Below are 27,695 nucleotides of genomic sequence, written 5' to 3'. Positions count from 1 at the left end.
ATTGCTTGGCTCTGCATATTGCATTGTGGGATTGCTTAGCTTTGCGTATTACATGGTGGTTCTGCTTTGCTTGGCTTGTAGTTTCCTTGTGTTGCTTCCTCATTCAGATGCACCCCCACTCCCACCACACTGTCCAGGATGCTGGTGGTCGAGTAGGGCCCTATAACACCATTTGGATGTCCAGTCTGCCTCAGTTCGCTTGATGGCGGTGGCATGTGACGTGATGAAGTGCATTTTCATTATTAAGGTGGGATTTGGTCTCCACAAGGACTCTGCTGTCAATACTGCAGTGGACATGGGCACCTGTGCCAGGTAGATTGGTGAGAATGAGATCAGGTAGGTTTTAACCCCTTTGTTGCCAAGTCACCTCGCCAAAGGTGCAATTTATCAGTAGTGTGCTTAAGAACTTGGCTAGCTTGGTCAGTGGTGGTGGTCCTGAACCACTCTTGGTGATGGACATTGAGATCCCCCTACCAGTTTAATAATTTGTGCCTTTGCCACTCTCAATGCCTCCTCCAAGCAGTGTTCTACATGGATTAGTATTGATTCATCAACCGAGGGGCTGGGGGAGGGGGGAGTGGTGGTGTTGGGGTTTGCGATGGGAGGTGATCAGCAGACAGTTTTCTTTCACAGTTTTAACCTGAATTGCAATCACTGATATCCATGGTGATATTTGTTGCATTGCAGCAGCAGTATGGTAGAAGACATACAAATTACACTATGTTGCAGAATAAGTAAATAGTGCAAGATTCGAATGACAAGATATGTTCATGGGTTCATGGACCATTCAGAAATCTGATGGCAGGGAGAAAAGGGTGTTCATAAAGTATTGGGCATGTGATTTCAGGCTCTCCGATGGCAGTTCTCAGGATAAGGGTATGCCCCTGATGGTTAAAGTTAAAGTCTGTCCCGAGCCTTGTGGCCCGTCAGGCTGGTGCTTATGCCGGTTTCTGTGGTGTGAAGCGACTGAGAGTACGAGACTCCCCCCCCCTCCCCCGGATGGGACGCCAGTCTATCGCGAGGTTAACCCCCAGCATTTGCCGGTACCCATTTCCAGCTGGGTGGACCGGAACAGTGTGAGGTTAAGTGCCTTGCTCAAAGACACAACACGCTGCCTCATCCGAGACTCGATCCCACGACCTCCAGATCGTGAGCCCAACGCCCTAACCACTTGGCCACGCGCCACACTTGCCCCTGATGGTGAGGGTCTTAAATAATGGATGACACTTTCTTGAAGCAGTGCCTTTTGAAAATGTCCTCGATGGGGAGGAGGGTTGTGCTCATGATGAAGCTGGCTGAGCCCACAACACTGGGCAGCGTCTTGAGATCCTCTGCAGCGCAGTCTCCATACCAGACAGTGATGCAACAGGTCAGGATGCTTCTCACAATACATCTGTAGAAATTTGCAAGTTGGTAACATATCAAATCTCCTTGAAGTCCTAATGAAGCTTGGCTTCTTCACAGTGTGGTCCCAGGATAGAACCTCTGAGATGTTGAGGCCCAGGAACTAGATGCTGCTCACTCTTTCCATTACTAAGATGGTGAACTTCACTGTATGTTTGATGTACATTTAACAAATAAAGCAAGTCTTTACAATCTTTATCTTTATTTTCTCCCCCTACAGGATCAGTGAATAAGTAGTGCAAACCCTCGCGGGGATGACAGTGGAACAGCAATGGCAAGTGTTTCTGGGAATAATGCCGGAGGTGCAGGGTCAGTTCGTTCCAAAGAGTAAGAAAGATCCTAAGGTGAGTAAGGGGAGGCTGTGGCTGACAAGGGAAGTAATGGACAGTATAAAAATAAAAGAGAATAAGTATAACATAGCAAAGACGAGTGGGAAGCCGGAGGATTGGGAAACTTTTAAAGAGCAACAGAAGGTAACTAAAAAGGCAAAACATGGAGAAAAAAATGAGGTACGAAGGTAAACTAGCCAAGAATATAAAGGAGGATAGTAAAAGCTTCTTTAGGTATGTGAAAAGGAAGAAAATAGTTAAGACCAAAATTGGGCCCTTGAAGACAGAAGCGGGTGAATTTATTATGGGGAACAAGGAAATGGCAGATGAGTTGAAAAGGTACTTTGGATCTGTCTTCACTAGGGAAGACACAAACAATCTCCCAGATGTAATAGTGGCCAAAAGACCTAGGGTAATGGATGAATTGAAGAAAATTTATATTAGGCAGGAGATGGTGTTGGATAGACTGTTGGGTCTGAAGGCTGATAAGTCCCTGGGACCTGATGGTCTGCATCTCAGTGTACTTAAGCAGGTGGCTTTAGAAATCGTGGACCCATTGGTAATCATTTTCCAATGTTCTATAGATTCGGGATCAGTTCCTGTGGATTGGAGGGTGGCTAATGTTGTCCCTCTCTTCAAGAAGGGAGGAAGAGAGAAAACAGGGAATTATAGACCGGTTAGCCTGACGTCGGTGGTGGGAAAGATGCTGGAGTCAATTATAAAAGATGAAATTACGACACATCTGGATGATAGTAACAGGATTGGTCCGAGTCAGCATGGATTTACGAAGGAGAAATCGTGCTTGACTAACCTTCTGGAATTTTTTGAGGATGTAACTATGAAAATGGACAAGGGAGAGCCAGTGGATGTAGTGTACCTGGACTTTCAGAAAGCCTTTGATAAAGTCCCACATAGGAGATTAGTGGGCAAAATTAGGGCACATGGTATTGGGGGCAGAGTACTGACATGGATTGAAAATTGGCTGGCTGACAGAAAACAAAGAGTAGTGATTAACGGGTCCCTTTCGGAATGGCAGGCGGTGACCAGTGGGGTACCGCAGGGTTCAGTGCTGGGACCGCAGCTGTTTACAATATATATTAATGATTTAGATGAGGGAATTAAAAGTAACATTAGCAAATTTGCCGATGACACAAAGCTGAGAGGCAGTGTGAAATGTGAGGAGGATGTTATGAGAATGCAGGGTGACTTGGACAGGCTGGGTGAGTGGGCAGATGCATGGCAGATGCAGTTTAATGTGGATAAATGTGAGGTTATCCACTTTGGTGGGAAGAACGGGAAGGCAGATTATTATCTAAATGGAGTCAAGTTAGGAAAAGGGGAAGCACAACGAGATCTAGGTGTTCTTGTACATCAGTCACTGAAAGCAAGCATCCAAGTGCAGCAGGCAGTGAAAAAAGCTAATGGCATGCTGGCCTTCATAACAAGGGGAATTGAGTATAAGAGCAAAGAGGTCCTTCTGCAGCTGTACAGGGCCCTGGTGAGACCACACCTGGAGTACTGTGTGCAGTTTTGGTCTCCAAATTTGAGGAAGGATATTCTTGCTATTGAGGGAATGAGGCGTAGGTTCACAAGGTTAATTCCCTGGATGGCGGGACTGTCATATGTAGAAAGATTGGAGCGACTGGGCTTGTATACTCTGGAATTTAGAAGGCTGAGAGGGGATCTTATTGAAACATATAAGATTATTAAGGGATTGGACACGCTGCAGGCAGGAAGCATGTTCCCGCTGATGGGTGAGTCCAGAACCAGAGGCCACAGTTTAAGAATTAGGGGTAGGCCATTTAGAATGGAGTTGAGGAAAAACTTTTTCACCCAGAGAGTGGTGGATATATGGAATGCTCTGCCCCAGAAGGCTGTGGCGGCCAAGTCTCTGGATGCTTTCAAAAAAGAGATGGATAGAGCTCTTAAAGATAGCGGAATCAAAGGTTGTGGGGATAAGGCAGGAACTGGATACTGATAGTGGATGATCAGCCATGATCACAGTGAATAGCGGTGCTGGCTCGAAGGGCCAAATGGCCTACTCCTGCACCTATTGTCTATTGTCTATAAAAAGGAAAAAAATAGTGATTTAGAGTTCATGGATTCATTGACCATTCATAAATCTGATGGTGGAGGGGAAGAAGCTGTTCCTGAAACGTTGAATGTGTTTCTTCAGCTCCTGTACTCCTCCTGTTATTGTAGCAAGGAGAAGAGGACATCTCCTGGGTGATGGGGGTTCGTCATGATGGAATATGCCTGTTTGAGGTAGCAGCTTTTGAAGATGTTCTGGATGCTGGAGAGGCTGGTGCCAATGATGGAACGTTTGCAGCTTTCTTCAGCTTCTTTCCATGCAGTGCACTGGCTTCTTCACACCAGACGGTGATGCATCCAGTTAGAATGTTCTCTATGGTACCTCTGCAGACATTTGCGAGAGTCTTTGGTGACGTACTAATTCTCCTCAAACTCCTAATGTCTAACTCTTAAAGCCTTCAGAGATGTTGACACCTAGGGACATGGAACTGCTTCCTTGATGAGGACTGGTATGTCTTCCCTTGACTTCTCCTTGAAGTCCACAATTAATTCCTTGGTCTTACTGACATCGAGTTGTGACAACACTCAACCAGCTGATCTATCTTGCTCCTGCATACCTCCTCATCACCATCTGAAACTCTGGCAACAATTGTGTCATTGGCAAATTTATAGATGGCATTTGAACTGTGCCTAGCTTGGGTGTAGAGGGAATAGAGTGGTGGGCTAAGCACACGTCCCTGAGGTGCACCGGTGTTGATTGTCAGCGAGGAGGAGATGTTATCTTGGATCCACACAGACTAGTTTCCTGATGAGCAAGTTAAGGATCTAGTTGCACAGGGAGGTACAGAGACACAGGTTTTGGAGCTGAGATATTAGAATTGAGAGTATGATTGTGTTGAATGAGCTGTTGTCAATAAACAGCAAGTATTACTATTGTCTAGGTGGTTCAGCGTGGAGTGGAGAGCCAGTGAGGTTGCATCCGCTATAGACCTATTGTGGCGGTAGGCAAATTGCAGTGGGTCCAGGTCCTTGATTAGGCGGAAGGTGATTCTAGTCATGACTAACTTCTCAAAGCACTTCATCACAGTAGACGTGAGTGCCACTGGGCGATAGTCCATGAGGCAGATCACCCTGCTCTTCTTGGGAACTGGTATGATAGTCGCCCCTTTGAAGCGGGTGGGAACCTCCGACTGCGGCAGTGAGAAGTTAAAGATATCCAGTTGGTTGGCACAGGTTTTCAGAGCCCTACCAGGTACACCATCAGGACCTGAAGCCTTGGGACGTTTCACCCTCTAGAAAGATGTTCTGATGTAGGCCTCCAAGACAGAGATCCCAGAGCCACCAGGTGCTGCAGGGATTCGCAGTAGTTTTATTCTCCCTTTCAAAGTGCGCATAGAAGAATTTATGTTTAGTTTTTCTGTAAACACCTGCAAGAAAATGAATTTCAGTGTTGTAAATGGTGACGCATACGTTCTTTGATAATAAATTTACTTTGGCTTGAAAACTCCGAGTCACTAAGCCACTGTACTTCATGATACATCAACACAGCAAAATTTCCATCATGCCTTCACGTTGTAAATGGGCTTGAGTAAAGAGCAGGGACGCCTTGCTTTAATCTAATCTAAATCTCGTTGGACTGCTCCTTAAATATTGTGGACAGGACTTACCCCTCTCCCTAGGGAAGAATTTACCCGTAATAGAGCGTGTGCAGTAGAAGTTACTTCCCAAAGTACCAGGTTAGTCCTAAAAGGAGAGACGTAGAAGACGAGCTCTACATCCTTTAAAGCTGGCAATGAGAGATAATCGTATTCTTAAGGAGTTGACTAGGTAAATGTGGAGTTGAGATATTATAAACTAGAGATCATATTCCCATGTTAAGGGTACATTTGTTCAGGGCAAAGTTGAGAAAAGTTTACTTCACCCAGTGGGTAATGGATCTTTATATTTCTTACCCAAAAAGAGCAATAAATGCTCAGTCACTAAGTACATTCAAGATGTGGATTTAAAGATAAAGATTAGCTTTATTTATCAAATGTACATGGAAACATACAGTGAAATGAGCTACATACATCAAAGTTGCTGGTGAACACAGCAGGCCAAGCAGCATCTATAGGAAGAGGCGCAGTCGACGTTTCAGGCCGAGACCCTTCGTCAGGACTAACTGAAGGAAGAGTGAGTAAGGGATTTGAAAGTTGGAGGGGGAGGGGGAGATGCAAAATGATAGGAGAAGACAGGAGGGGGAGGGATAGAGCCGAGAGCTGGACAGGTGATAGGCAAAAGGGGATACGAGAGGATCATGGGACAGGAGGCCTAGGGAGAAAGACGGGGGGGGTGACCCAGAGGATGGGCAAGAGGTATATTCAGAGGGACAGAGGGAGAAAAAGGAGAGTGAGAGAAAGAATCTGTGCATAAAAATGAGTAACAGCTGGGGTACGAGGGGGAGGTGGGGCCTAGCGGAAGTTAGAGAAGTCAACGTTCATGCCATCAGGTTGGAGGCTACCCAGACGGAATATAAGGTGTTGTTCCTCCAAACTGAGTGTGGCTTCATCTTTACAGTAGAGGAGGCCGTGGATAGACATGTCAGAATGGGAATGGGATGTGGAATTAAAATGTGTGGCCACTGGGAGATCCTGCTTTCTCTGGCGGACAGAGCGTAGATGTTCAGCAAAGCGGTCTCCCAGTCTGCGTCGGGTCTCACCAATATATAAAAGGCCACATCGGGAGCACCGGACGCAGTATATCACCCCAGTCGACTCACAGGTGAAGTGATGCCTCACCTGGAAGGACTGTTTGGGGCCCTGAATGGTGGTAAGGGAGGAAGTGTAAGGGCATGTGTAGCACTTGTTCCGCTTACAAGGATAAGTGCCAGGAGGGAGATCAGTGGGGAGGGATGGGGGGGGACGAATGGACAAGGGAGTTGTGTAGGGAGTGATCCCTGCGGAATGCAGAGATGAGCTGTTTGCATCAAATCAAATCAGTGTGGATTGTGCTGGGCAGTCCGTGAGTGTCGCCACACTTCCAACGCCAACATAGCAAGCCCACAACTCACTAGCTCTAACGGCACATCTTTGGAATGTGGTGGGAAATTGGAGGACCCGAAGTAAACCCACGTGGTGTGTCGGGGAGATTGTTTAAACTCCTTACTGACAAAAGCAGGAATCGAGCCCTGAACAATTTTACAGCTGACGCTGGAGAGCATAGTGCTACCCACTATGCTACAGTGCCGTAATTTCTTGGATTAAAGGAATTAAGGGATGCTCGGCCGGGGTAGGAAAGTGACACTGATGTAATGTATTGTATCCACCACAATTGCATTGAGTAGGGACAAGATTAACTCTTTCCTGCTTCAGTTTTTCTTAGCCATTTCTTAATTCTTTGTACAGAAATCATCATTATTGAACTGATATTCTGACATTCTGTTAATAATTAAGATATAATGGGCTGTGAGTCAAAATGACTTAGACATATTTTTGTTACCTTTAATGTTTTCAAAGATTTCGATAAGATAATTAAAGCATCTTTTCTAAATAAACAGTTAAAGCGTTCCACTGTGGAAATAAGAAGAATTCAAACCAAAGAAAGTGTGTTTTCTGCCTGAGTAAATGTTTTCCCGATAATCCATTGATTTTTCTGGAGACACCTGGTGTAATTTCTTATGCTGTTGTGTCTTATCAAAAGGAAGTGGGAATTTCAGTTTTGAGACCCGAAGCTTGGGTTCATCGCAAATCAGCGTTTTACCCCATGCGATGCGTGGCTGTTGGAGTATCCGGTAAAATTCTTCGTTTTCAATCGAACAGGATGTTGGCTGGAAGTCACCAGATGCACAGTTGCCCTTATTAAAGCATTGTACCTCGTCTTCATCGTCAACAGTACCATTTGCTGAAGGCGGTTTGTTCAATGCTATATGATTTTCTTTTGGTGTATAGTTTAACAATCTGCTCTGAGGTAAATCTGCATAGATGATGTCATTCTTCACTGATTTTGGTCTTTCTGTGAGCTCCTCAAAGTCTCCTGTTCTGCAAATTGGACTCACATCTATGACAGGAGTTTTCCAACAATCCATTACCCTTTCTTTCTGATGCTGATAAAATGCAGATGGTTTCTCATTATTTCCTTTCTGTTCAACTTTGTATCTTAACATCTGGATGTCTGAATAAGGGCAGAAAATGTTTGGCGGGGCAGTTGTTTGGCCATCTGTATTGCTCCAATTTATTAGATTTGCTTCATTAGCTGTTGGACTTGTCCCAGCGGTTGGTGAAACTGAGTTAGCTTCACATGTCGGTGGCTGTGATTTCACATCAACTGCTTCATAAGCCGGTACACTCGCCAGAGTGGGAGAGGCATCAGCACACTGATAGTCAGAGTCATCATCTGCACAACCTTCATTACTGCTTTCTTTTTCCCGCGGGGGGCGCAAGGGTGGATTAGGCAACGAGGTTGGATGAGATTGTTCTTTCTGTTGAAGGAATCAAATTGGAACAAATCAGCAAAACGAAAACAAAAACTTGCCTGCCACTTACCAGCTCCATATACTTAAGTTATACTGTACGTCTGGATATTTGAAAGAAAATTTATTTTAAATATATCTTGCCTAGAGAGCAAATCAATACACTTACAATGTTTTAAAAGATAATTGGATATAATTTGAAAAGAAAAGTTTGAACGGTGATGTGGAAAGAATTGATTCAGATTCAGCTTTATTTATCATAGAGTTCATAGGTTAAGTTTAATTGTCATTCGACCAGACATGAATATCTATAAATAAAACAAGCAAACGAAACAGCGTTACTCCAGGATCAAAGTGCAAAACCCAGTGCTAATAGTTACATACAGCACAATGTACATCAAAGCATCAACAAATTTTTTCAATAAATAATGTATGAAAAAATGTAATGTTTGGTTTAGTCAAAAGGTATTAATGAGGGGCAAGTAAGCAGCAGAAAAAAAAATATCAAAATCAAAACAAAGGTAATATTACTAAAACCAGTAATCATAAACTGGTAATGTAATAGGAAATTCCAACTCTAAATGGGCAATTTGTGAGAAGCTAACCAAATAGCAACAAAAATGCTGAAGCGACTGATGCTAATCTATTACAGAGACAACAAGATCATAAAGAGCAGGGGCAAGTCATGGAAGGCAAATGGTTCGGTGGATATCTTGCTAATTTCCTGTGGCATCATTTTGTCACTTTATTGCAACCTGAATAAGCACCACAAAAGCAGGGAATAGTTGGGGATATGGACTGTACTTTGCAGGAGGCTGTATCTAGTCCTCGTCTCAGCTAGCTCCTCAGTTTACCAACTGACTGTATATTTCAACGGAGATAGAGTCATAGAAAAATGTCAGCACAGAAACAGGCCCTTCAGCCCATCTAGTCTCATTTGAGCCAGCTCATCAGTTTATCATCTTACTGCATATTTCAATATACATGTGAGAAATCAATCTGAACCTGAATCTGCTCTTGCCACAGCATCCTGCAAACTTTCCTCTTCAACATATATATCCAACTGTTTTTTAAAAATTACAGTTGAAACTGTTTGTATCCTCTCTAGGTAGTGAGTTCCCAATCATAACTCACTGCTTTAATAAAGTGAGTCCTCAGCATGCATTTAGAAAAGGCAATTCACATCCTGGTATGGAAACACCAATGCCTTTGAATGGAAAATCCCACAACAGGTAGTAGATTAGGCTCAGTACACCCTTCCAACCGTTAAGCACATCTACATGAAATGCTGTCATAGGAAAGCAGAATCCATCATCGGAGATCCCTCCACTCAGGTCATACTCTCTTCTCACTGCTGCCATCAGGTAAAAGGTACAAGAGCCTCAGGACTCGTACCTCCAGGTTCAGGAACAGTCTCTGCCCCTCAGTCATCAGGCTCTTGAATAAAAGGGGATAAATACTCTCACTTGCTCCATCACTGAAATGTTTCCCACAACCAATGATCTCACTTTAGGGACTCTTTATCTCTTTATCTCATGTTTTCATTGTTTATTGCTATTTATTTATATTTGCATGTGCACAGTTTGTTGTCTTCTGCACTCTGGTTGATCTTTCATTTGTGACGAGAATACACATATATTAAGATGTAGCTGTCCTGTGCTGGCACCAGTGGGATCAGCAGTTGGTCTGCCACCTGTCTTCAGGAGAGAGAGAGATAAGGAAAACAACGGAGCAGCATTTGGAGATGTTAATGAAGGGACGGGAGAGAGAGTAACGGAAGGAGAGCTGTCAAGATCGGCTCCCCCCTTTGAACCCTGAACTGTTTGAAGTGATGGACAGGCAATACCCCAGCAGGGGGATAAAAAGGGACAGGTTCGCTAAGGCAACACACACATGACACCCGAGGTAACGAGACCCTGGAAGCGGTGCGTCTCCCACAAGTCGGTGGGAAGTTTTGGAAGGCCGGTTGCAGAACCAGGCCATAGACACACAGGGTGGAAAGGCACGATCAGTGGGAACCTGGTGTGTGTCCACCCTTGCCTGGGTGCCAGGTTCACCGCAGAGAAACGATCGTATCTGGAAACGGAGGGGGTCACGGTCGGTGACCTCAGATGACATCACAAAGGGCTCGCCCGAAAGCTGACTGCGAAGGTCTGTGTGGAAGCCGTTTGAATATTCATTCGTTTTGCTCTCTGTCTCCTTCCCCCACACTGTCCATCTCCCACGGCAGCGATTACTGCGAACTGAACTGAACTTTGCATCACTTTCAAACTGGTCATTTACCCCTAGACAATGATAGAGCTTGTTTGATCCTGTTATCTTAATTCTGTGTACATGTGTGTTTATCATTGCTGAACTGTTGCATTCATTATCCTTTTGATTAGAGTACTGTGTTGCTTGTTTCTTTAATAAAACTTTCTTAGTTCTAGTAATCCAGAGTCCAACTGAGTATCCATTTCTGCTGGTTTGGCAACCCAGTTACGGGGTACGTAACACATTGATCCTGTTATAGTTACTATTCTACAGATTTGTTCAGTATGCCTGCAGGAAAATGAATCTCAGGGTTGGACATGGTATACTTTGATAATACAATTTACTTTGAACTTTGAATTGGTGTTTGACTAATGACTGAATTACTTGAAGTGAGAGTGATATGAAGTTCAAAAGATATTTGCTACAGTACTGATATGAGTAGCTATGAAAATTAAAGGCCACATATTTCAGGAGATGTTCCTTCTTGAAGAAGGTATGAAATATCTGGAATTCTGTACCCTGGAGAGCTGAAGAGATTAGGTCACTGAATGCATATAAGGCTGAAATGAACATAAGGGGATCGGGAATTTTGGAAATAGGCAGGAATGGGCTGACCAGGATATGATCATGTCAGCCTTCTTACTTACTTTCTTTAGGGAGGGTGCAGATTTACCAGGATTGGGAGCCTGTCTTATGAGGATAGGTTGAGTGAGCTAGGGCTTTACTCTTTGGAGTGAAGGAGGGTGAGAGAAGACTTGATAGAGGTGTAAAAGATGATAAGGGGCATAAATCGAGCGGATAGCCAGAGACTTTTTCCCAGGGTGGAAATGGTTAATACCAGTGGCATAATTTTAAGGTGATTGGAGTAAAGTTTAGGGGGATGTCAGAGTAAGTTTTTTTACACAGAGAGTGGTCGGTGGATGGAATGCATTGGCAGGGGTAGTGGTAGAGGCATTTAAGAAACTCTTAGATAGGCACATGAATGATAGGAAAATGGAGGGCTATGTAGGAGGGAAGGGACAGACTGATCCTAGAATAGGTTAGAAGGCCAGGACAATATCATGGGCCAAACAGCCTGTACTGTGCTGCAATGGTCTATGTTCTACATTAAGTGTTATAGCAGATTCAGGGGGTTATGTGAGCTCTCGCATTTTCTTACTTCTGTATTAAAGAAGATAGACACATAATTAACTGAGGGACAGGTTGCAAGGAATAGTAATGAAATGTGATTTTTTTCCATTCCAGAGTTCAGGTGAAAAGTCACATTTGTCAAAGGCTGACATCAGGGTCACTACTCATTTATCCAGATACCTAGATATGAATATGCAGAGCTTAATGAAAAGCTTTTAGGTTACATTGAACTTGGAGTAAAAGGAATGAAGTAATGAATCTTGGGCTACCTCACTACTATTTGCTGCTAATGCATAACAACAAATTTCACTACATATGACAGTGGTATTCAACCTGATTCTGATTTTAAGCTGCGTGGGTGCATGGCCACACAGTAACTGAAATGCCCCCGTGCACATAGCCTTTGTTGCCAAGCGGCTGGAATTTTCTTTATACAGAGTTAATATAAAGTGCCATGCAGTTTTAAGGCTGTGTAAAAATTTTCTGCTCGGAGCAATGTTTGGCCCACACTGCTGTGAGGGAAAGTTGATCTCGGGAATACAGGAAGATGGGTGAACACCTGAAAGACTAAATGATGAGTTAGCAATACAAACTAAATGACATGCCGCAACATTATCCGGCTTGTGTGAAGAGGTTTTGACACGAAGTATGGATTCAAACCTGCTACTAGCACCAAAGAGGTTTACCACTATACATTGTAGAGTTTAAGTCGTTAGCAAAGTAAGTAAAAGTGAAATGTGTCATGACCTGGGGTGCATTGTCCTAAAGGTGATGGGAACAGATTCATCTGCAAATTCTTGTTGAACGGTTTGCAATTTGTAAGGATTATCTGGTATTACACCTGTATCTGTGAGCCCCTGGTGGGCAAAGGCATCACTTGGAAGATAACATCGAGATCAACCTGAGAAATGCAACATTCTGAAAACTGGGAAGACACTGCACTCAGCAGATACACCTGGAGGGATCTGTTCAAGAGGGAGCGGTGCTATATGACAGCGATCTCCAGGGTGTCGCAGAGAAGCAGCGGCAGCTGTTATACGAGAGGCTGAACAACCAAAAGACCCAACCACTAACCACAGCCACTTGACTCTCGGCCGCACTGCACCAGAATATGTGGATCCCAGATCAGCCTCTGCAGTCACCTGAGGACTAAACAAAAGACAATCCCTTTGGAGAACATCATACTCGATTGAGCAATCACACTACTACTACTGCTGCCTGCTCATCGAAAGAGGAATGAGATTGTTGCTGGGGCAAGTGATTTATAGCCATACTTCCCTCATTAGGTCAAGGTACAAGGCAGTTGACTTTCATTTCGAACATTACCATTCCTTTTAACAACACACACAAATTGCTGGAGGAACTTGGCAAGTTAGGTCGATAGAATGGAATAAACATTTGACATTTAGATTAGATTAGATTATGAGAACACTCAGTCCTCTCTTTATTGTCATTTAGAAATGCATACATGCATTATGAAATGATACAATGTTTCTCCGGAGTGATATCACAGAAAACAGGACAGACCAAAGACTCACACTGACAGAATCACATAATTATAACATATAGTTACAGCAGTGCAAAGCAATACCATAATTGGATGAAGAACAGACCATGGGCACAGTAAAAAAAAAGTCTCAAAAGTTCCGGAGTCGATCGACTCCCGAGTCCCCGATAGCAGGCGGCAAAAGGGAGAAACTCCCTGCCATAAACCTCCAGGCACCGTCAACTTGCCGATACCTTGGAAGCAGTTGACCACAGCCAACACTGAGTCCATCCGTCCGAAAAACTCTGAGCTTCTGACCAGCCTCCCGAGCGCCATCCTCTGCCGAGCACCTTCGACCTCTCCCCGGCTGAGGATTTCGGGGCCTTCAGCTCCGGAGAATCCAGTTACCACACAGTAGCAGCGGCAGCGAAGTGGGCATTTCAGGGCATTTTGGGCTTAGACTCTTCTCTCCAATTGTCGCTCAGTTCCTCCAGCATTAAAGTGTTCATGATTTGCAATCTGTTAAAGTCTATTCAATTTTTAATGCTATTCAGTTTCTCTTCCCCCTCCTATAACTGTGACAATGTGACATCTTCTTTATTTATATTGATAGCTGCAAGGTTCTTGGTATCTGTGACACACACTCTGACTCCACAAGAATAATTTCTTGTTTTAGCCTTAACTCTTTGGCAACCCTTTTACTCTAAAAATATCAGCTTCCTTTATTCTAACATCTAAATGTATGCATCACCTTCCCACCTACATATCCAGCCTCAGTGATGTCACTGTGCATGAGAACACACATCTCTCACACTGCTCTTTATACCGGCAGCACAGCAGTGGAAACTGTGAGTGGTTTCAAACTCCTGGGAGTGCACACCTTGCACAGCCTCTCACGGTCCCAGAACACTTCAGGAAAGCTCACCAACGCACCTACATCTACACTCACAATCTTCCACAATTGCGCAGTAGAGAGCATCCAAACATGGCGCATCACTGGGTAGTACGGAAATGCACTGAGGCAGACAGGGAGGTTCTACAACCGGTAGTCAAAACTGCCCAACGTATCATTGACACCAGCCTACCCACCATCAAGGGCATATATACAGAAAGGTGCCAGTAACATCATGAAGGATCACACCCACCCTGCTCATGGACTGCATGTCCCACTCCCATCAGGGAGGAGGCTATGTAGCATCCACACCAGGATCACCAGACTCAAAAACAGTTACTTTCCCCAAGCAGTAAGGCTGATCAACACCTCCACCTACTAACCCACCCCACCACACTCCCCAGTTTTCCTGTCAGAGTCACTTTATGGACATACAATCAATCCATGCAAATCAGATATCTTAAATATTTATATTTCTTGTGTTTTCTTATTGTTGTGTTCTTTATTGTGTTTTACTGTGCTGCATCGGATCTGCAGCAACAATTATTTCATTCTCCTTTACACTTGTGTAGTAGAAATGACATTAACCACATCCTGAATCTTGAATGATCTAGCTGTTCCTCTTTTACTTATTTACTCTTTATTTTTAGTGCAACTTGTAGTATTTATTATGCCTTGTACTGTACTGCTACAACAAAACTAATTTCACAACACATGCTAGTGATAATAAACCTGATTCTGATTATATGCCAAGATCTGCAGTATTTTAAAAACATCTTTTTTTTTTGGCGTGCGCGTGCATGTGTGAAGTTGGTGGGACGATTTTTTTAATGCCTTTACAAGGCGCGGAGTGAGAGAGAGACTGTGTGGGCACGCCACTCCTCACACAGACATCTTGCAGTATTTTCCCCTTTATTTTACAAGGTCGAGTTGCGATCTCAACACTCAACCTGGCACGGATAGAAAGCGTACTCGGAAGCAGACCTGGCTGGATTCGAACCCGCGAACCTCCGTTCCAGAGTCCAGCGCTGATGTCATTGCGCCACCAGCTGGCCCTTAAAAACATCTTTTAGGGGAAGAAAAACCCAGCGGTAATTTTCCAGGAGGTCCGGGAAGAAAGACGGGGGGGGGGGTGGTGACCCAGAGGATGGGCAAGAGGTATATTCAGAGGGACAGAGGGAGAAAAAGGAGAGTGAGAGAAAGAATGTGTGCATAAAAATGAGTAATAGCTGGGGTACGAGGGGGAGGTGGGGCCTAGCGGAAGTTAGAGAAGTCAATGTTCATGCCATCAGGTTGGAGGCTACCCAGACGGAATATAAGGTGTTGTTCCTCCAACCTGAGTGTGGTTTCATCTTTACAGTAGAGGAGGCCGTGGATAGACATGTCAGAATGGGAATGGGATGTGGAATTAAAATGTGTGGCCACTGGGAGATCCTGCTTTCTCTGGCGGACAGAGCGTAGATGTTCAGCAAAGCGGTCTCCCAGTCTGCGTCGGGTCTCACCAATATATAAAAGGCCACATCGGGAGCACCGGACGCAGTATATCACCCCAGTCGACTCACAGGTGAAGTGATGCCTCACCTGGAAGGACTGTTTGGGGCCCTGAATGGTGGTAAGGGAGGAAGTGTAAGGGCATGTGTAGCACTTGTTCCGCTTACACGGATAAGTGCCAGGAGGGAGATCAGTGGGGAGAGATGGGGGGGACGAATGGACAAGGGAGTTGTGTAGGGAGCGATCCCTGCGGAATGCAGAGAGAGGGGGGGAGGGAAAAATGTGCTTAGTGGTGGGATCCCGTTGGAGGTGGCGGAAGTTACGGAGAATAATATGTTGGACCCGGAGGCTGGTGGGGTGGTAGGTGAGGACCAGGGGAACCCTATTCCTAGTGGGGTGGTGGGAGGATGGAGTGAGAGCAGATGTACGTGAAATGGGGGAGATGCGTTTAAGAGCAGAGTTGATAGTGGAGGAAGGGAAGCCCCTTTCTTTAAAAAATGAAGACATCTCCCTCGTCCTAGAATGAAAAGCCTCATCCTGAGAGCAGATGCGGCGGAGACGGAGGAATTGCGAGAAGGGGATGGCGTTTTTGCAAGAGACAGGGTGAGAAGAGGAATAGTCCAGATAGCTGTGAGAGTCAGTAGGCTTATAGTAGACATCAGTGGATAAGCTGTCTCCAGAGACAGAGACAGAAAGATCTAGAAAGGGGAGGGAGGTAATTTTCCAACTACCTAAACATTAAGCATCCACATGGTGGGTGGGAAAACAATCATAGACTGGGAAGTGTTTCAGACTCATTACGGTGCCTCTACATTCTTCTCTGCTTTCCGTCCAGCCAAAAAAGACAAGACACAAAAGTTGAAATCCCTGCTCAGTACTTTACAGTGAAAGAAACCCAGGTAGAAATCTGCTTGAGATTGCAGCTCAGTCTGCCATCTTATGGCCGTACAGGAAAATGACAACAGTCAGCCCATGTCGTCATGTCAAAGTGAAAGTGGATATTGTGAAATATTCAATATGAAAGGTCACTTCCTTTCTATTTGCTTACAGTATGTAAATTATACAATGCAGGGCAAAATACTGCCTTAAGTTTTTTTTACTACTGAACCTTTTTCTTTCTGATGAAAGAACATTGTCCTCATTCTAAGAAAATCTAAGAAAATTCTACGGAAGTAGAACCTGACCAGAGGGCTTAAAAAGAGGATTTTCATAGCAGTCATAGAGTCCATTCTCACGTACGGATGTGAGACATGGACACTCACCAAGACGATGTGGAAGTGTCTAGATGGTTGCTATACACGAATGCTCCGGATGGCTCTTGACGTGTGTTGGCAACAGCACATGATGAACGTCGAGCTCTATAACAACCTACCGATGCTCACCACTAAAATCGAGGCGAGAAGACTGCAACTAGCGGGGCACTGTCTACGCCACCCCGAGCTACCTGCCAGCCTAGTCATCATATGGGAGCCCAAGCACGGGAGGACGAACCCTGGGCGCCCTCCCAAGACTATGGTCAACACGCTCCTAGAAGACAGCGGCGCAGCTAATGTAGATGAACTGAACACACTGATGAGGGAGAGGGAGAAGTGGAGAGTCCGTCATCGTGCCCGACGCCGGCCCCCTAGGCCTGAGTCGACGTAGTAGTAGTAAGAAAATAAATAAGCACTTCAAGCATTTTCTATTACTTATTTCAATTTTCTTCTACTTTATGAAAACCCTTAATATCCAAGTCTTTAACAAGCTTTCTTCTGGTCAGCTGCAATGTTCCCTCTAATTTGTAATGACCAGTGTGCACAAAAGTCTTGTGCTGTGCAAACTTTGCCCAGTCACAACAACATGTGTGCACTGAATTTTTAAGTGGAAGTAAACTTGAGTCATTTTAAGGATAATAAACTACAAAGTCCCGTTTGTTGTTCATTGTCTAAAAGAAGTAAAATAACTGTCAATAAGAACCTTGACCCCCCTCTGGGTTTGATCATTTTTGCTCTCGTTCAGCTGCACTCTCACAAAACATATGTAGCAGGCCTGTAACAGGTAATGAAGGATTTTCTTGCCGGAGTTTTAGCACACCGTCCATACGTGATTTGCTTGCTAAATGACTCTTTAGAAAGTCAAGTTTCCATTTGCAAATTCTCAAGCAACTTTTGCATCATGACAATGCACGTAACACCATTTTCTGTATTGTATATAAATCTCGTAGCTACATGCTCCTGACCTCATGAGCTTTCGGTGTAGCGGTTTCTACTGTTCCATTAAGCCAGTCTGCTTTAAATGAACTAGCAGTTCTTTGGCGCTTCACACCCTTTGCTTCTTTGGAATTCAACATAGTGAATCAATAATTTCTTCAATAAAAACAATATAAATAAGCCAGTTCTAAAATCTGCAAACAAATTATCGCAAACTCCACGTTGTCAACACAGTCAGCATCAGAAACTGGAAAAGGAAATGTGATTGTGTACGATCGTGAAATATACTTAACTTGCCAACAAGATAGAGGGTGACAACCTCTTGTGCACAGTTTAAATTCCCTTGTGCGAAATTAGCAAAAGATGCGCGTGTGCGTGCACACTTTAAGAGGGAACATTGATCAGCTGCACATAGTTTCTTCTTTGATTGATGTCAATTTAAAAAAAATTGTCCTGCGGAAGACTTCAGGATTCTTTACTGGGTTAGAGGCAACATGAAAGTCGGTGGAGTTGTGGACAGTGTAGAAAGTTGTCGTAGTTTACAGCAGGACATTGACAGGATGGGCTGAGAAGTGACAGATGAAGTCCAATCCACAAAAAGTGTGAAGCAATTCCGTTTGGAAGGTTAAACCTGAAGACAGAGTACAAGGTTAATGGCAGGATTCTTAGCCGTGTGGAGGAGCAGATGGATCTTGGGGTCCATGTCCACAGATCCCTCAAATTTGCTGCACAGGTTGAAAGGGTGTTTAGAAGGCAAACTGTGTTAGCCTTCAGTAGTTGGTGGTGGGGGGGGGGGTGGAATTGAGTTCAAGAGTTGCTAGGTAACATTGCAGTTCTATAAAAATCTCTGATTAGAGCACTCTTGATGTATTATGTTCAGATCTAGTTGCCTTATTAAAGGAAGGATGCAGAAGCTTCAGAAAGAGTGCAGAGGTGACTTACCCGATGTTGCCTGGATTAGATAACATGTCCTATGAAGAAAGGTTGAATGAGGTCTGGCTTTTTTCATTGGAGCGAAGAGGATGAGAGGCAATTTGAATAAGATCTTAAGAGGCATAGATAGAGTGAAGAGATAGCACCCTTTTCCCAGGGTGGCTAATACCACAGGACATCTTTTGAAGGAAAGTGGAGGAAGGAGGTATCAAAAGTAGGTTTTTGGAACAGATAAGGGTCCAGAAGGCACTGTGGGGTGGGGGGGGGGGTGGAAGAGGCAGATACATTAGGGACATTTAAGAGACTCTTAGATAGGCACATGGATGAAAGACTAATGGAGGATTATGGGCTAAGCAGGAGAGAAGGGTTAGATTGATCGTGAAATAGATTAAAAGGTTGGCACAACATTGTGGGCCAAAGGCTGAGCAGTACTGTTCTATGTTATATGTTCTAGAATCTAGATGCATGCAAAATGTTGTGTACACACAGAATAAATTAATACACAGAAAGACCAGATTTCAGCTTAATCTGCCTTACCAGTTCTGTAAAGTAGCTGTATTTTCCTGTCAGTTTTGTCATCTTTTTATCGAAGTAATCGTCTAACTGAATTGGATTCATTGGTCCATTACCTAGTTATTAATATAAATGAATATATCAGTGAAACAGCGAATATGGATGCACGAGTGATACGCACACAACATGCTGGAGGAACTCTGCAAGTCGGGCAGCATCTACAGAAGGGAATAACCAGGCTGTCTCGGCCTGAAATGGCAGCTGTTTACTTCCCTCCATAGGTGGCTGAGTTCTTCCAGCATTTTGCCTGTGTTGCTCAATATCTCCAGCAACTTGGAATTGCTTGAGTTTAGAATTCCTGAAGTGAGTAGCTTATCAATAACCACTTTATACAGGTAACCAGAGAAATATGCCCATACTAGAAATAAACTACGGCTTGACCACCAAGTCCAAAGAGAAATGATCCACAGTACATGAAGCATGGGTGCATTTCCTCAGCATCATTCGTTGAGACCCCTCACTTGAGTAGAAAATATGCAGTAATAATTCAAATTTATCTGTTACTTTCAAGTGAAATGACTTTGCCATTTTGTTCAGACTCACCTGTGAAATCCCTTTTGTGTGTGCTTAGCCAGAGAGATTTCTCAATGGTTTTCAGTATATTAGCAGTTCTTTCAGAAACAACGTGTTCAATGGATCGCTGTGTAATGTTGGGGGCAATACCCTTCGGTGGTGTGGGATAAAATGTTGGCTTGCGTCCTGCGGCTGATTTAGGATACTAGAATGAGAGAAAAGAGAAACCACCAGACTTTACTCAGAGACTCAGTTCGTTCTGTGCGTGTTGTGTGACAAGGGCCATCAGGCTCTTTCCATGACCATGATTGTTCTTGGCAAATTTTTCCATAGAAATGATTTGCCATTGTCCCTCCCCCACCCCCCCCAACCAATGAGTACTTTTTAAGAGCATTCATCATTAAGGACCCTCACTATCCAAGATATGACTTCTTCTCGTTGGTACCATCAGGGAGGAGGTACAGGAGCCTGAAGACCCTCATTCAAAGTTTTAAGTACAGCTTCTTCCCCTCTGCCATCAGATTTCTGAATGATCCATTTACCATGAACTCTCGTTCATTTGTTATGTGCAATGACTTATGACCTGGGCAATGATGGTCTTTGCATGTCTTGATCATGACTGTTCTTGGCAAATTTTTCTACAGAGGTGGTTTGTCATTGCCTTCTTCTGGACAGCATCCTTATAAGACAGGTGACCCCCAGCCATTATCAATACTTTTCAGAGATTATTTTGCCTGGCGTCAGTGGTCGCATAACCAAGACTTGTGACATGCATCAGCTGCTCATACGACCATCCACCACCTGCTCCCATGGCTTCACATGACCCTGATTGAGGGGGCTAAGCAAGTGCTACACCTTGCCCAAGGGTGACCTTCAGTCTAGCAGAGGGATTGAGAGCCTTGCACCTCCCTTGGTAGAGATCTATCTCCACCCCACTACCCCAGAGTTTCAGTATCGGAAACAAATGGCAAAATCAAGAATTACAATGATTTGAATCCCTTTCCTCATTCTTCATGGAAAGGCTTGGTAATTACTTACAGGTTCCATGAATACGCATATTCTACACTGGAATTGTGTGGAATACCCTGAACACTCATCTAGAGCCACACAGCATGGAAACAAGCCTTTTAACTTACTGAGTTGTACCAGCCATTCGTGCATCTGCACTAATCTATTTTATTTTCCAACATTCCCATCAACTAAACCACCAACCCCTCCAACCAGCACCATCTATTCCCCATCTACACACGATGGGGTAAAGGACAATTAAACACAAGAAATTCTGCAGATATTGGAAATCCAAAGGAATACGCACAAAATGCTGGAGAATCTCAGCAGGCCAGGCAGCATCCACAGAAGAGAGTAAAGAGTTGACATTTCGGGCCAAGACTCTTCACCAGGAAGGCAGAAGGTGCCAATATAAACAGATGGGGGGGCGGTGAAGGAGGCTAGCTGGAAAAGCGATAAGTGAAACCAGGTGGATGGGAAAGTTCAAGAGCTGGAGAAGGAAGAATCTGATAGGAGAGGAGAGTGGACAATAGGGAAGGAGGAGAGGACCCGGGGGAAATAATAGGCAGGTGAGAAGAAGTGAAAGGTCAGAGTGGGGAATAGAGGAAGAGGAGCCTCTGTGATTCAGAAGGGAAGGGGGGGGGGTAATGGCATGTCACAGTGATAGAGGATTCATTAGTTCAAGGAACAGACAGGAGGTTCTGTGGGTGAAAACAAGATTCCCTGATGGTATGCAGCCTCCTGCGTCCCAGGGTCCGGGATATCTCGGATTGAGTCCTCAGGATTCTTAAGTGGGAGGGTGAACCGCAAGAAGTCGTGATCCATGTAGGTACCAATGACATGGATAGGATAAGTGATGAGGTTCTGCATAGGGAGTTCAGGGAGTTAGGTGCTAAGTTAAAGGATTGCTACCCATGCCATGTGCCAATGAGACCAGAACTGGGATGATTACACAGTTTAATATGTGGCTAAGGAGTTGGTGTAGGAGGGAGGGCATAAGATCTTTGGATCATTGGGCTCTCTTCCAGGGAAGGTGAGACCTGTACAGAAGGGACAGTTTGCACCTGAATTGGAGGGAGATTAATATCCATCCGGAAGCTTTGTTAATGCTGATCTTTGGAGTTTAACCTAGAGCTGCAGGGGGTTGGAAACCCGAATGCCAGAACAGTTAGTGGAGAGGTTGTGGAGGCAGATGTAAGACCCCAGACAAAGTTCAGAATCAAAAAGTTGAGCATGGTGTCCTGAGCTGCCAATACAGTAGTTCAATGCAAGACGTATGGTAGGAAAGGTGGATGAGAAGGCTGAAGATGAGGTAGCTGGTTTACAAACAGAGGCAACGTGTAGTGAGGAGGGGTTGTTGATAGGGCAAAATTACAGTCAACAGGATGAGTTGCATTATAAAAGACGGACTAACTTGAAAAGTGTGAACACTGGACTGAAGATGTTATACTTGAATGCATGCAGTATACAGAATATGGTAGATGATGGACTTACAGCACAGTTGCAGGTTGGCAGGTATGATGTTGTAGGCATCACTGAATCATGGCTGAAAGATTATAGCTGGGAGCTTAATGTCCAAGTATACACATTGTATTGACGGGGTAGATAGGAAGACAGAGATGGCAGCATTGCTCTGTTGCTAAAAAATGAAATCAAGTCATTGGAAAGAGGTGACATAGGGTCGGAAGATGTTGAATCATTACAGACAGAGCTAAGGAACTGTAAGGGTAAATAGACTCTGATGGGAGTTATATACAGACACCCAAACAGTAGTAAGGATGTGGTCTACAAATTCCTCTCATTCTTATTAATTCCAGTAAGTCTCGCCTCAGGCAACTCAATCTTTCCTCCTAGTTTAACCCCTCTCGTCTCCGGAATCGACCTGGTGAACCTCCAAAGCCAGTACATCTTTCCTCAAGAAAGGAGATGAGAACTGTAGGTCCTGGCGGAACAGTAAATGTCGACCGTCAGATTTCCTTTTTGTCTGAAGGATGGACAATTGTGTGACAATCAGACTTTGTACTCTAGTCTCATGAGTGCTTATAGTTAGCTTCAAAGTTCAAAGTAAGTTTGTTATCGAGGTATCACAATATACCATCTTGAGACCAATTTTTATGTGGCCATTCACAGTAGATGAAAGAAATACAATAGAATCAATGAAAATCTCACATAGTGAAAGACCGACAAACAGCCAATGTGCAAAGAAGACAACCTGTACAGATAAAATACTGCCACTACTAATAATAAATAAATAATAATGAGAACATGAGCTGCAGAGTTCTTGAAAGTGGATCCATAGGTTGTGGATCACTTCAGTGTTGAGCTGAGTGAAGTGATCCATGCTGGCAACAGAATGGATCGAGACACTGTTCTGGAACACAGTGTCCTACCTGCACCTAGAAACAATCGAGATCTCAGCTAATACAGCATTATGCTAGGGTTCCATGTATCTTTTAGCTTGGACAACCCAAAAGATCAAACATATCTCAGTTTATCTGACTGGATTCTCCGGAGGCCTTTCTGATATGAATTGAGATAAGCTGCATCTCCTTCTGGTATGGAGGCTCCAGTGCACGCGATTGCACTGGGCTTGGACCAGGCCTCAAGCTGCAGCATCGCCTGTTTACAGCTGCCCAGGAGAAAGGCGAGGGAGTCGGTTCGCTCCACGGGAGGTGGCGTGGTGTGGTTTCAAAGCCGGAGCTGGTGCTGCCCCCCAAGTATTTGCTCGGCAGAGGACATTGAGGTTCCAAACTGGAGAAAGGACAATTATGATACTATCAGAAATGATTTGGCAAGTGTGGATTGGGACAAGCTGTTTTCTGGCGAAAGTGTACTTGTAAAGTGGGAGGCCTTCAAAAGTGAAATTTTGAGAGTACAAAGCTGACTGTCAGAATAAAAGGTAACGGCAACAAGTGTAGGGAACCTTGGTTTTCAAGTCACATTGAGGCCCTGGTTAACAGAAAAAACGGAGATGCAGAGCAGATATAGACAAGTAGGAACAAATGAGGTACTGATGGTGTATAAGAAATGCATGAGAACTCTTAAGAAAGAAATCAGGAAGGCCCAAAGAAAGTATGAAGTTGATCTAGAAGACAAGGTGAAGGAGAATCCTAGAGATTCTACAGATATGTTAATAGTAAAAGAATTTTACAGGCATCCGTTAGTCTCGTGAGACCATGGAATTGCGCCTTGGAAGGTTTCCAGGGCGCAGGCCTGGGCTAGGTTGTATGGAAGACCAGCAGTTGCCCATGCTGCAAGTCTCCGCTCCCCATGACATCGATGTTGTCCAAGGGAAGGGCAGCTTGGCACCGGTGTTGTTGCAGAGCCATGTGTGGTTAAGTGCCTTGCTCAAGGACACAACACACCACCTCAGCTGAGGCTCGAACTAGCGACCTTAACCACCTGGCCATGCGCCAACACAGAGTAAAAGGATTGCAAGGGACAAAATTGGTCCTCTGGAGGATCAGAATGGTAATCCACGTATCAAGCCAAAAGAGATGGGGGAGATCTTAAATGCATTCTTTGCTTCTGTATTTACTCGGGAGATGGGTACAGAGTCTATAGAAGTAAGGCAAAGTGGCACCCTGTACAGATTACAGAAGGGGAGGTGTTTACTACCCTGAGGCAAATCAGGGTGAATAAACCCCCAGGGCCTGACGAGGTATTCTATTGGATTCTACAGAAGGGAAGTACAGAAATTACTGGCAGAGATATTTAAAACATACTTAGTGACGGGAGAGGTACCAGAGAATTGAAGGATAGACAAAGTTGTTCTGCTGTTTAAAAAAGGCTCTAAACAGAAACCAGGAAATTACAGGTCAGTGACATCAGTTGTGGAAAAGTTATTGACGGTTATTCTAAGGGACTGGACACATAAGTACTTGAACAGACATGGATTGATTATGGGTAGTCAGCATGGCATCATGCCCGGTAGGTCATGCCTAACCTATTTTTAAGGAAGTTATCAGGAAAGTGGATGAAGGCAAGGTAGTGGATGTTGTCTACATGGAGGTTAGCAAGGCATTTGACAGAGTCCTACATGGGAGGCTGGTCAAGAAGGTTCAGTTGCTCAGCATTCAGGATGAGGTAGTAAATTGGATTAGACATTGGCTTTGTGGGAGTGGTAGTAGAGGGTTGCCTCTCTGACTGTGCCTCAGGGATCAGTGCTGGGTACTTTGTTGTATATCATCTATATCAATGATCTGGATGATAATGTGGTTAACTGGATCAGCAAATTTGTGGATGACACCAAGTTTGGGGCCAGTGGACACTAAGGAAGGCTATCATGGCTCCGTTTCATGGGTATTCTTATATGGTTAAATGATAATTAAACTTGAACTTGCAAAATACTGCAGAGGGTTGTAAACTCAGCCAGCTCATCACATGCACAACGCTCCTCACCAACAAAGTCATCCTCAGGATCCACCTCTAAGGACCCTCACCACCCAGGACATGCCCTTTCCTTGTTACTACCATCGGGGAGGAGGTACAGGTGCCAGAAGATCCACACTCAACAATTGAGGAACAGTTTTCATCATCAGGTATCTGAATGGTCCATGGACACTAACTCATTATTCCTTTTTTTGAACTATTTATTTCTTTTGTAGTTAGTATATTTTATGTCTTTGCACTGTACCGCTGTTAAACAATCATATAGGACAGTGATAATAAAGCCAATTCTGATTCTGAATTTAACTTGGTTACATGCTGCTTTCATTAATGTTTCATGTACATTTGAATGCTGTAACAGAAGTTTATTTTTATTCAATCATTATTCTTTGAAAGCTTTTTTTAAATTGAAGTACTTCATAGGTTTATTACTGATTATGACATCTGTCCACTGTTCTCTTTCATTCTGCGAATTAGATATGTGAGATTAAGAAAATAGAACAGAAACTATGAGAAACACACTGGAGATCAAAGGAACTCTGCCCAAAGAGAAACAGTTAATGTTTCAGGCACAGAATGCTTCATCAGAATTCACACAAAGAGAAAGAAAATGCATCTGAAGTTGGAGGATTCAGTGTTGAATCCAGCACACTGTATTGTGCCCAGATAACAACCCAAGGAGCAACAACTCAGCTTCCACCTGGGCATTTTGAAAACAGGATATTTGTGTTTGCCACCATTTTGGCTCAAGTGCCCCTCCTTCTTCTTCCTTTTGTTTTTTCTGACACGTAAGATATACCTTACTGCTTTACCATTCACAACCCATCACACAGAAAGCAGGTCAACTCCACATCTGATCTTTACTGCCACTTTAATTAAGTCATCTTGACTCAACCTGTAAGAGAAATTTCCTTTGCTCTATTCATCCTTGCTCTTCCACCTAATTCCCTCAATCCCAGCTTGTAAAACTAATTTGCTTTTCCCTTTTCCAGTGCTGGTGAAGGACCCATACCTGAGATGTTAACTACTTCTGCTGTCATATGTGCTGCCCGATGCATTGTCTTTTTTTCCAGCACTTCTCATTTTTAGTTCAGACATTCAGTATTTGCTGTATTTGTGATTTTCATTAAAAAGACACCTCATATTCTGCCTGGATAGCCTCCAACCCGATGGAATGATTTCTACAACTTCCATGAAGATCCCCCCTTCCCTCATTCTTTCTCTTTCCTTTCTCCATCCTGGTTTCACTCTCACCCGTCCTCTTCTCATCTGCCCATCACCTCCCTCTGTTTCCCCTCCTCCTTCAGTTTCTTTTATGATACATGCTCCTCTCCTATTAAAGTTCCTTCTTTGTCCCTTTGCCTCTTCTACCTAATCCTTTGTGGCTTCTACTTCATCCTCCTCTCCCCCCTCCCACTCACCCCACCTTCCCCCTCACATGGTCTCACCTATCACCTACCAGCTAACACGTCATCCACCCCCCCACCTTCTTATTCTGGATCCTGCCTTCTGAGTTCCTCCAGCATTTTGTGCGTGTGTTGCTCAAGATTTTCGGCATTTACAGAATCTCCAGCATCAGCATTTCTCATCGCTGTTTCTTCCCCAGGTTTGCAATGACTGAATTTTATGTTCAGTTATGCTATGGCATACGGGTTCAAAATAGTGACAAATACTTCATAATCTTGTACATTTGAAGAGAAAGCTAGCAGAACAGCTTCAGAAGAAGTTAAATATGAAATTAGTATGCGTACACACTCAGGCACTGCAAAACAGTAGTGTATAATGTGAGGCAGCTAATCTTGAAAACCTTGATCAAACAATAGGGAGAGGGGGTCCCATCCGCAAAGTTTGGGACATGTCAGAAAGTTGTTTTTTATAAACAGCAGGAGTCTGATTGTTAGGGTAGAGTAACTGAGGGGAGCTCTCCACGATTACTTTAAAATTCCACTCAGTGGCCACTTTATTAGGTACACCTGTACACCTGCTCGTTAATGCAATTATCTAATCAGCCAATCATGTGGCAGCAACTCAGTGCATAAAAACATGCAGTCATGGTCCAGAGGGTCAATTGTGCAGACTAAACATCAGAATGGGGAAGAATTGTGATCTAAGTGATTTTGACCATGGAATGATTGTTGGTGCCAGACAGGGTGGTTTGACTATCTCAGAAACTGGATTTTCAAGCAAAACAGTCTCTAGAAATTACAGAGAACGGTGTGAGAAACAAAAAAAATCCAGTCAGAGGCAGTTGTGTAGGCGAAAATGCCTTGTTAACGAGAGAGGTCAGATGAGAATGGCCAAATGCTTCAAGCTGACAGGAAGGCAAGAGTAACTCAGATGATTTCATGTTTCAACAGTGGTGTGCAGAAGAGCATCTCTGAACATGCGGTACATTGAACTTTGAAATGGATCAGCTACAGCAGCAGAAGCCCACAAGCACACAGAAATACACACAGTGGCCACTTTATTAGGTACCCCTTGTACTTAATAAAGTGGCCACTGAATGTATATGACACGTGACTGTCCACTGCCTTCTTGATTCATTTCTACTGTGATTATACTGTTGTATGGTACAAGTTGTTCATTGAAGCTTTATGGAATATTGGTTGGATCAATAAAATTATAT

The 27,695-nt window shown here is 44.0% G+C and overlaps 1 protein-coding gene and 1 long non-coding RNA gene across 2 annotated transcripts in view; one reads left to right on the top strand and one right to left on the bottom strand.

Moving 5' to 3' along the window:
- The first annotated feature begins 205 nt into the window (after window positions 1–205).
- LOC134357850 (uncharacterized) lies at window positions 206–27,695 on the top strand. Its single transcript, XR_010020741.1, has 3 exons — window positions 206–336; window positions 1,625–1,748; window positions 27,427–27,695. It is a non-coding gene; the product is annotated as an uncharacterized LOC134357850 (long non-coding RNA).
- LOC134357848 (sperm-associated microtubule inner protein 4) overlaps window positions 7,300–27,695 on the bottom strand; it is a 62,074-nt gene continuing 41,678 nt past the window's right edge. The window contains exons 7-9 of the mRNA XM_063069564.1: window positions 19,703–19,877; window positions 19,124–19,215; window positions 7,300–8,220 (exon numbers count right to left, since the gene is read on the bottom strand). Coding sequence (XP_062925634.1) covers window positions 7,300–8,220; window positions 19,124–19,215; window positions 19,703–19,877 — 1,188 coding nt within the window. The remainder of the gene's footprint in view (window positions 8,221–19,123; window positions 19,216–19,702; window positions 19,878–27,695) is intronic.

The sequence above is a fragment of the Mobula hypostoma genome, chromosome 17 (genome assembly GCF_963921235.1).
Source record: "Mobula hypostoma chromosome 17, sMobHyp1.1, whole genome shotgun sequence".
Classification (NCBI taxonomy): Eukaryota; Metazoa; Chordata; class Chondrichthyes; order Myliobatiformes; family Myliobatidae; genus Mobula; species Mobula hypostoma.
The sequence above is the reverse complement of the archived record's forward strand: the minus strand, read 5'-3'. Positions and strand labels throughout refer to the sequence as shown.